Genomic DNA, 10819 nt, shown 5'->3' on the forward strand with positions numbered 1-10819 from the left:
CAGAACAACATAAGCAACTAGTGTAAAAAAGTTTGTATTGTAAATAAAGATCAATAAGAGATTTACGGAAGAGAAATAATACGCTCAAGTGAACTTGAAATCTTTCCATGATAAGCTGCCATAGGTTTTCCCAGGGTTCTCCATGAAAAAAGATTGATAATTATCTACGATTTTTTTTGCTTTTCAGCTCGAAAGCTGGAAAGTTGCAATTGAGATTTTTGTGCAAAATCAGACACCTTTTTATAACACTTCTTTCATTTGTTTTGAATGAAATTTATCTGTGTCAAATTTTCCGTGTCAAATAATCTTGGTCTACAAATTTTTCAGAGCCGGCACTAAAATAATGGCATGTACAGGGCATTAAACAGAATGTTTTAAAATGATATTCATAAATGAAATTTTATTCCGAATAAACATATTGCTATCTAAAAAATTGATTACAACTTCAATGCTCTTAGAATAGTTGATGATGTACTTGAACTTGGTCTTTAGAGTTGTTTTCTGGGGTCCGCCGATCCCAATCGTAGCTGTTCACAGTACCCAGGGCATCCTTTCGAAAGGGAACAGATGGAGGGTACTTGAAGTAGTGAGTCATCGACGGATAGAACTCGATCTGTGTCGTAAAAGATGGACTCTCCGGGAGGCATGTACAATTCGACCATTACTCTGTCCAAAGGATTGTCGGCAATGGTTTCATAGTAGAAGTTGGGCTAGAAACGAATATTGAAATTGAGCTAGAAGTACATTCAGGTCACATGACCTCTAGAGCTCTAAAAAGGTTACTGAAACGCATTGCAATGGACTGCTATACCTTCTATATAACTACCTATACAAATTATCAACGAAAGCTAGAGGATGGTCTGTTCACGTCGGGTTATGAAAACTAAACTATTTTCACTTGGGAGGGTTAGTGCCAATTGTAGAAAGACATAAAGTCGGACATATTTCAGCGCTATTTGATGTTTGAATACTGTTATGTATACAGATCAAACGAATATTGGCCGACGAGAGAAAAATGCCAATTTTTAACCTATAGTTTATTAAGCTACCGGAGGAATAATCTGATTGGTCAAGATTGTCTAACCATTACAAATGTTATGCAGTCTGGTTATTGGTGCATATTATCATTTTTTGATTTTCGCAACAATCGCCTATCGAACAAATCGGGAATCGCCTCCAATTCGAATTAGAACTGGGTTTTGCGGAACTATGCGTAGCTCAGAATGTTTCAACATGCGTCTCAAATTTGTCAACAATTTTTGTTCTGAGAGGAAAAGTTTCTGCTATCAGATTTTGCGTCCTAAATTGTAGCAGTTTTTCTGGAGAGTCACTTTGGGTGCAATTTTCTTTAATAAAAAAAAAGCGAAAAACATTTTTTAATTTAATTTCAGCAGATAAAAACATTCAAACATTGTCAACTATTTCACAGTACAGGAGAGATTTTCACAATTTTGAAGTGCAGCAAGAGCAATCAGTTGCAGAACAAAAATTTGGTTTATATAAACACTGAAAGTATCTGCGAAAAAAATTTATTAAGATCAGTTTACATGAATTAAAAGACTAGATTTGATCTTAATGATTTAATCAAGAACTTAACAGGAAACAAAAAAGTTGAAATCAAACTTAAAAACAGTTTTGCTTCTAATTGTTTATAATTAAATAAATCACTGGGAATTTTTGAAGACTTTACCAATCAATTTTACTCGAATTGCACTCTAAAAGTTTTCTAACAAGTTCTCCCCAAATAAAAAAGGTAATCTAGAATACGGATTTTGGAAACAACATTTTAAAATTGAAAGTTATTATAAAACTCTCTAACTGAAATACAAACAATTTCTGTGCATCAAGTAATTGACAATAACTTGATGCACGGAAAATAAACTTGTAATTTGATAACTCACTCCGTTTTTGGATCAATTCTATGAAATGTATGATTTGAAAACAACCGTAAATCAGTTGAGAAGAACGGAGTTCGCTTGAAGGAGATAACTTTTTTCATCCTTTTTTTTATATAGACTTTTTTTTGTTCTTGTAGTTAAGAATTGTTTATTCATAATGATATTAGCTTGCTTTAAGTCCAATTGCACCCTAAATAATCAGGAATCAATATGACTAGTGTATCCCAATAATTTAGACGGAAGATTTTTTAAATTTCATTATGTAAAACCTTAGGTGAACATCTTATTTGATGAGAAAACGTTAAATGCATCGAAACATTTGTATTGAATCAAAATACTAATCAATGTTTCACAAGATATTGATCAATGCAAGCAATAAATTCATATCAAAACTCTAAGGCAAAGAGAAAATTTATTTTCTTGCCTGAAGCGGTAGCGTTTTTTTATTTTTTGTTCCTTTTTTCTCAGAAAACTTACTGTATTTTTTTAAAAAAAAAATCGAAGGTAGACTCTGTAAAACTAAGTGTCCAAGTGCTGCGTAAATTTGTTTCTTTTTCGACCTCTATAGAAAGTTTAGAAAGTTTTTATAATTTGTGCTTTTCGAAGCAAAAATTTACTTGTAAAACGCAAATTTAAATTGCTGAAGTTTTTAGAAAACTGGAGGCAACTGAACGCTTAAACTTGTTAGTCACTTGAAGTTTCAAGATTAATCAATAGAATAAAAAACGAATATTTTTTTCACTCATTGTTTTCACTGAAATTCCAAGCCATTTGTACGTCAAACGTAAACTTACATGTGGATGTCATTTCAGACATCCGCAACAACTGCAGAATTACGATTTGAAAAAGGTGGTTTTTTTATCAAGAAATTTTGTTTTCTGTGGTTCTTATCTATTTATTTGATGCCAAAACCTGATGATTGCTTCAATTTTTCCCACTAAAACACTAGTTATATAGAGATCAATGAAGTTCTTACCTCTGAAAGTCACTTGACATATCAGATACAACCACAAAATTTTGGAATTGAATAAATTTTATTTTTGTTCTTGTAATAGTTTCCTTTTGTTTTGTGAATAAGCTTTACTTTTGTTCTCGATATGTTATCTTCTACGTTGTTTCTGCCTGAAAAATCCCATATTCAGTCAGTTATGCGCACTATCAATCAAAATATTTCTTCAAATATTTTACGAGACTTGGGCTGCAAATTTTAGCGTCATTGCCCTCACAAAACTACAAAAAAAGTAAAATTTTTTGAACTTCCTCTTAATTCAAAAATTCCTTTACTAATTCCGTTGAATCAAATAGTCTCTCTATAGTCACTCTAAATTGAAAACAAGAGAATTGATTCCAGAGGCCAGAGAAACCACACAAGTAGATTATCGAAAAATTTCAGTTTTGTGTGGTCTTTTTCTTGTTCTCTAGAAAAGTATTTTTTTTGCTTTCCTGCTATTTACAAGATCCTATATAGTTTTAAGGATTTTATTGTTTTAAAAATTAATTTAACAGGAAAAATTAAAAAGGAAGAGCTTAACTGTTTTTCTGCTTTCCTGTTTATAAATTTTTTTGTCCGTTTAATTTTTTTTATAGTTTTTGCTGTTTTTATAACATTTCTGCTGCTTTTTTTTCCGTTTAATTTTTTTTATAGTTTTTACTATTTTTATAATATTTCTACAAATTATAAAAACTTTCTATAGATGTCGAAAAAGAAACAAATTTGCGCAGCACTTGGACACTTAGTTTTACAGAGTCTACCTTCGATTTTTTTTTTAAAAAAATACAGTAAGTTTTCTAAGGAAAAAGGAACAAAAAAAAACGCTACCGCTTCAGGCAAGAAAATAAATTTTCACTTTCTTTGCTTTAGAGTTTTGATATGAATTTTTTGCTTGCATTGATCAATATCTTGTCAAACATTGATTAGTATTTTGATTTAATACAAATGTTTCGATGCATTTAACGTTTTCTCATCAAATAAGATGTTCACCTAAGGTTTTACATAATGAAATTAAAAAAATCTTTCGTCTAAATTATTGGGATACACTAGTCATATTGATTCCTGAGTATTTAGGGTGCAATTGGACTTAAAGCCAGCTAATATCATTATTTCGGCGACTAATTGATCTAGAAACGAAAAAATCTAAAATATGTAATAGGGGAAGAGAAATAAAGTTAAAAGAAACTTTTAAAGAAATGTTTTTTTTGAATAGCTGTTTTTGTTTAATTAATTTTAAATTTTCACTTTGTTTTAATCATAAACAAATTTTTATCTATTGAAGTGTTTTAAATACAATTTAATAACATTTTAATATATATTATATGAATATAATTGATTTCCCTTCCCCACTCCCCCTGTCAAACGCCAAAACTTTTCATTTCTTCATTTTTGTTTTTTTTTCAAATATTTAAGCAGTTCCCTATTTTCGATTCGAAATACTATTTTAAGTTTGTCATGAAAATCAAAAGTAGCGTCTAAGGGTTACAAAATGACGGCTTTTTTTCTCGCACGATGTGTAAACAAAAACTGAAAATTTGATTGAAAAATAGCTGGGTTCGCATATTCCTCCATGTTGAAAAATGTTGGAACACTTGGAGAAGAAGTTTTGTTTAGTAAAAAAAAACATTGATCTAATTCTTCCACTCTTAAACCAAAGTTATCACACAATACTTTTTACCATTTCCGCCATTATTTCACCGTTTCCACTCTTAAAACCCGATGATCTAAAGGGGGAAAAAATTGTTTCACTCTTTGCACCTATTTTTTAGGTGAACACCTCGAACAGGGCATACATACATCATTGCCCATCTGTTTCCAAGCATAGCAGTTCTGATAAGTGCCGTTGTTGAGATGAACAATGATCTGTCCCTCGTATGAGGCTCCTGTCAACCAATCTGCTTTCAGAAGACCACAACCACTAGCAGAGTTACAGCAGAAGCAACAGTCATTCATATCAGGGTAGTAGAGAAACCTAGAAATAGATTAAATATATTTTGATATATTTTGGGATCTTTTCTCTTACCCCCCACCCCCCCCCCCCTCGCCCCCATCCCTATATAGCTGATACTTTTGCACTCCCAAAATCAAAAATTTAAGTTTTTCCTGTGTTAGTATGCAGTAAATGCACGCTGCTCGTATATAAACATGTAAAGTAATATGTATCACAATGCTTAAACACTTATAGGTGGGGTGCAAAAATGCTTGGGGGATAAATAGATTTCAAATAAACGATTCCTATATTGTCATGTGACCATTTTTATCGAGCTCTACAGATTTCTAAGGTACTTGAAGTACCATACTGTGTATGTAAGGGTATTTATGAGCTAGACCAAAAGTTGCCTCAACCCGGGGCGAGGAGTGAGCGGAAAAAAATGAGTGGACTCCTCGACTAGTGAAATTAAGGCTGAAGAGGAACACCCTTTACGTGCCTGTTTCCCCCGACTACAATGTGTGAACAAGGTGTGTCAATGTTTGGGTATTCGGGTGCACAAAACAAGTCACTGCGTCCGTTCTCTCTAGCATTGAGCATCTTGTTGTTGGTTATGTCGTACATGTACATGCCTCTAGTGATTGAAGTACTCGATTCGTCATAGTGGATGTCAGTGTAGTTCTGTGTGAACTGATTTGGGTACACAGGGTAGCTGGGTTGCGTTGCCCCTGTAAAATTATTACAATGAAAGTATTTAAAAAAGTTTTTAAAAGTAATGATGTTCATACTAATTTCAAATGGTTTAAAAATTATAATGTTTTTGATATGTTTGAAGTTAGTAATAATAAAAGTAATATTTATTTAAAGTTTTAACAATATTTAAAGTTTTATTAAGTTTTTTAAGCGTCGTAATTATCAAAGTTTTTTAAAAGCTTCTTAAAGGTTGTAGAACTTTTTGCGTTCCCTTTTTTAATCGGAGCAGCGGTGTACAATAATAATGTGGCCAAGGCCAATTTGAACCATTTCAATCTCGTTCGTTTTCGACCAAGTAGCAGTGCCCCCCCCCCCATTTCACTTTGATAAGTGTGCATTTCCAAAATTGTTCAGTGCTTTAGTTTCGGCTGTAAATTTATTTTTTAAAGACATTAGTCTAAACCCCCTAAAAAAGCTATTTTGAGCAAGTTTGTCAATGGATTTTAAATTCAAAAGTGTTACCCGGAAACGTTTGAGGGGAGATGCGATGAGTCCCCTCCCCCCCCCCCTCCCCCCCCCCCCACACACACACACACACACACACACACACACACCCAACCCCGAGCATTTTTTTCTGATTTGAACGGTCCTAGCTTATAGCTGGTATTTTTGTGTGCACCCCTGTTCTGATACTCCAGGGGTTCTTTATCGTCTTCTTCTTACAATTTTCTTACAAAATTGTCTTCAAAGATATCTGTTAGGAGATGCATCTTCTTGTCAGATCCGAAAAGACAATAGTCAGATCTTATTAAAGAAACTTTATCTATAAATATTTATATCTTACACGATAAAATTCCTTGATAACGGTCGTTATCAGGTCTTACAAGATCCAAAATTCTGGAGTCAATGGTGTAGTTATACCGGTACCTGTTAAGGAGATAAAACCGAAAGCGAATAGAGCAGCTAAAGCAAGAGACATTTTCCAAAATTCAATTCGACAATTTGATTCGACAAGTGAAGTAGGTCGTCGAGTTGGTTTATGCAATCAACTTTTGCTAGTTTGTTTAGTACAATCTCTAGCAACTAAACTAAACTCAGTTTCAAAACCAAATGATCTTTCTAACTTATTGCCAGTTGCTGAAAACACACCCAAATACTTTGAAGTTTTGAGAAGGTTAAATAAATTTTTGACTTATTATTTGAGTGCAGTTTGAATGCAATCAAATAAATCTGTTGGTTTAATAAGTATGAATGAAATTCCTCGCGTTTCAAACCCTAAGTTTTCAAATTTTGGTAAACAAAATAGCAAACCCACTATAAGATGCATTCCGGTACTCTAAAACCAACAACAGCAGATACAAAATTATCTTGAAACTGAAGATGTAGTGAAAAAGTGGAGACAATATAAAATTGAAAAATATTTTGAAAATCAATAAAACCAATTTTTGTGTTCTGCGGACCATCTTCGAAAAATTACAGAACCGTTTTAGTTCAAGAAATGCATGACTTTTTATAGAGTTACCAATAGCACATAACCATAGATTTAATTTTAAAAAATTCAAACTAAATCTTAGTTTTCTGATTTTTAAAATCCAAAGCATACGAATTCAATTTGTGCACTTAAGTTTCAAAAAACTATAATACATCTTTTTTTCATCTTTAAAAAGTGCAATATTTATTATTTTTGTATAAATGTAATACGATTTCAAACCGAGTGAAATTGAAGATTATGTTTGCATGTACTCCGGGAAGCTCCTATAGATCGTCGCAAGAGAAAGCAAAGCACATTTTTTGACAAATTATTCGGAAAAAAAAATTTTGAAAAATTTCGCAACTCTGGTAAAAATTTTGCTGTCTTTATCAAAAAGATTCAAGATCTCTCACATATTTCCTAAATATTTATCAAATTATCGTTTTTCCTTCCGTTTTTGCCCCAAGGACGTTAAAAACACATTTACAGAGCACGTGCCATTACATAGCAATTCGGATCTGTTCTCCCCCCGTGTTTTCATACCCCCACAATTGAGATGTTGTCATATAACACATCACTATGTAAAAAATAGCATGTGCGTATGAGGGGCGTAGAATTTCCACGCCCACTAAGCCGGGGTGGAGAGAAAAGATCCATCAAATCATTATTTAAAAATGCGTGACCTTGGGAGGTGTCTAAAGATTATACTCTGTCAGCTGGCGAAGGGGGAGAGTAAAAACGTAAAAGATCAATCTGGTCATCAATTGCTAAAAGTACCGTAACTTTTGTGCCGTCATTGGACTCAAAATTGAAAGGTTATTTGACTACTGATTGTGATTTAATCAGCTGAGTGTTATTCATATTACCTCAATTTTATATCAGATTTGTTAAGATAACAAAACTTTTATCTGGTTTGATAGGTCCTTCCTTAAAAAATATGTTAGTTGAAAATGATTTTACAAGGCTTGTAAATGATTTATGCGCTAAACAATAAAAAATTCATAGAGATGAGTTTGATTCTATCAGACCATCCTATACCTACCTGTTTGACATTAGTTCTAATCACTTTGGACGGCAATGGCCTCTGACCATGGCGCCCTGGACCAACAAAGAACTGATCAGTATTATTAGCTCGAAAATATTATTGCACTATTGCGAATTTTTGAACATCTCATCAGATTTTAGTGCTTTTGAATTGGCTTCTGGTCAGACTTTGAACACTTAGTGGAGATTTAAAGATAAAAATTTAGTGCGTTGAAAACTCTTCTGAGAAAAATGTCAGACCAGCCATTAATCAATTTGAATACAATGTAGAAAGTCTTTAAAAGTCTTTAATTCGTCAAGTAGGCAAATGAAACAAATCAATATAAAGTTGCAGAAAGTGGCCATCCCAAACAAACACCTGGATCTGAAGACATAAATTTTAATTGAAACTCCATGTTTTCAAGTTTAATTACGAGCTCCAAATTTTCAAGTACTCAAAAATGGCAAAATTGAGATTTAAAATGTTTGTTTTTCATTAGAAAAAAACAACTACGTATTTGAAAAACCGTTGATAATTGTATTTGCTTAGCACAGAAACCCAAAACTGCCATTGCGGACAATTTTTATGTCGCACGGTAGCCTGATAAAAAAATATGAAACAATGTTTCATGATTTGACAAAAATCGATCAAGATATTTCAAAATTCAAATTACAATGACGATAAATGCTACACTTAACCAGCATCAATTAGTTTTTTATATTTTGAAAAATTAATAAGAAAACATAGTTGATTGAGAGAGACTCTTAACTTTAATTATTTTTGCCGCAACTTGGGTTCTAAAGATAAGCATTTTTAAGACGCAATAGATTCTGTTCCATCTTTTATAGGCACCGATTTTTGTGCGCAAAAATTTTTACAGGCACTTGTATTACAGATCTCAGAGCCAAATTGAAATCAATTTTTTTTTGGAAAAGACAACTAAATTTTTTTTCAATGCTCGCAACCTAAGTTCTAAAGGTAAGCATTTTTTCAGCACATTAGATTTTGTTCGATCTTTAATGGACACCGATTTTTGTTCACAAAAATTTTCACAGATACTTTTTTTTACTATATATCTCTTTTCAATGTCTTATGGTTGTTACATTCGGAAAAAATATGCAGAAAAACGAGATGGTGTCCTCCTGCAGTCTTTTATTATGATATTCAAAACATAGAAATTTCAAAGCTTTGAAATTGAGGTCTGAGGTCTTCCGTTTTATTATTGCACATCTTTTGCTTTCAATGCTCCTTTTTTTCAAAATAGAACCTCGTTTTTTGCTACAATGTATAACTGAAAGATGACTATTAAAAATGGGAAAATTGGGTTTGTTTCCTGCGCACAACTAGTATCTGAAACGAAAACCTTCCAGTAGGAAATGCGGTGTAAGGCCCAGACAAGAAATATGTAGTGGTAATCAAAGAAATAACATCACAGTGTAGTGCCACAACTGTGAAAGCTGAGTGAAAAGATAAGGAGTGACTACACTACATGTCTGGTCCAGAGAACACATGCTCTGCTATTTCGCGAAAGATGGTTCAAGAAGACTTGAGGCACACGGGACTCAACTCCTCGAAGAACTGGACCTCAGACGGTCCTAATGCTGATGCTCTGGTCTTCATGGCTTGTTCCTCTAATGGTCTAAAGGTCTAAATGTGGGGAATATTAAGAAAAAGACCAGCTGAGAACAGGCCGCTGTGGCCTAATGCTGTTTCGCTTCGATTACGTAGGAACCACAATTATTATGACTAAATACCTAAGGCTCCCGTCAAAAGGGAGGTGCCCATGTCCAAAGAGCTTGGGGCTATAATGGGAAGGAACCAATTATGCAACTGTTCCAATGACAACTAGAGTTGATTAAAGTTATTTACGCGCATCTGTTATCGCTCTCTCGAAGTTTCTCGTCAACTCGGTTTGACAACTCAATTTGGCCGTTTTGTGTATTCCGCAAAAAGTCTTTTGGCGTCAATTAAATTTGGTTATGTTTGGATGAAACCTTAAAATGATGGCCTCTACAGAAAAGAGTGTGGATTGGTATCCAATATTTGTCAAGTCATTGAGGCAACTTTCATTTGTGTCTCTGCTTTTTCTCAGTTGATAAAACTGATAATTTGATCACTCATCAATCTGTTACCTGAAAATGGTGTAAAATCAAGATGGATATAACAGCTACAATGGTCCTCCTTTTCCTATAGTTTCCCTTCAAAGATCAAACCCAACTATTTGAGGCCTCTAAAGTTGCGATTTTGTTGTTTACGATGACGCTTGAAGTAATTTGTTTACTACTTCAATCGATTGATCGAATGCAATAAATTGTTGTCTAAATAAATTTAAGAATTGGAATGCGTAAGTTTTTGATGTTGTATATGGCACAAATATTGAAGCTAAATATTAATGTCATTTTAATCAATGAACTCTTTCTTTGCAAGGCTTACGTTTGTTTCAAATTTTATAAATGCAGTAAATGGTTGGGTATCTACCGGCTCGCGTTTCAAGGCTGTAACTTAAAAAATTTAAAAATGCGGTGATTGCGGTGAATGGTTGCAGAGAATTGCAGTCCTTGGCGCTGAATGCTGTGAATGTAGTGAAAAAAACAGTGAAAAAACTAAAAACCACAAATCTTACAAAAAATCACCCCTAGGATTACCGCAAGTTTTTTAGCAGTGGATTTTTGAACGATGGATTGATTGCTGCAAAAGTTACAATTTCAAAGCTTTCTGCTCTTAGCGGTGAAGTTTCTGCTGAAACTTAATGGGATATTTGATGTCAAAAAGAAGTTCAAATTGGAGATTTCTATGAATCTGGATTTCAATC

The 10819-nt window shown here is 33.3% G+C and overlaps 1 protein-coding gene across 1 annotated transcript; it reads right to left on the reverse strand.

Annotated features, from left to right (window-relative positions):
• Positions 1 to 385: 385 nt before the first annotated feature.
• LOC142343926 (uncharacterized) lies at positions 386 to 6600 on the reverse strand. Its single transcript, XM_075395326.1, has 4 exons — positions 6440 to 6600; positions 5319 to 5547; positions 4687 to 4861; positions 386 to 710 (listed from the first exon to the last, which is right to left on the reverse strand). The coding sequence occupies exons 1-4, from the start codon at positions 6489 to 6491 to the stop codon at positions 489 to 491; spliced, it is 678 nt and encodes a 225-aa protein (XP_075251441.1). The 5' UTR covers positions 6492 to 6600; the 3' UTR covers positions 386 to 488.
• Positions 6601 to 10819: the final 4219 nt, after the last annotated feature.

Source organism: Convolutriloba macropyga, chromosome 8 (assembly GCF_964194025.1).
Source record: "Convolutriloba macropyga chromosome 8, txConMacr16.3, whole genome shotgun sequence".
In the NCBI taxonomy this organism is placed as follows: Eukaryota; Metazoa; Xenacoelomorpha; order Acoela; family Convolutidae; genus Convolutriloba; species Convolutriloba macropyga.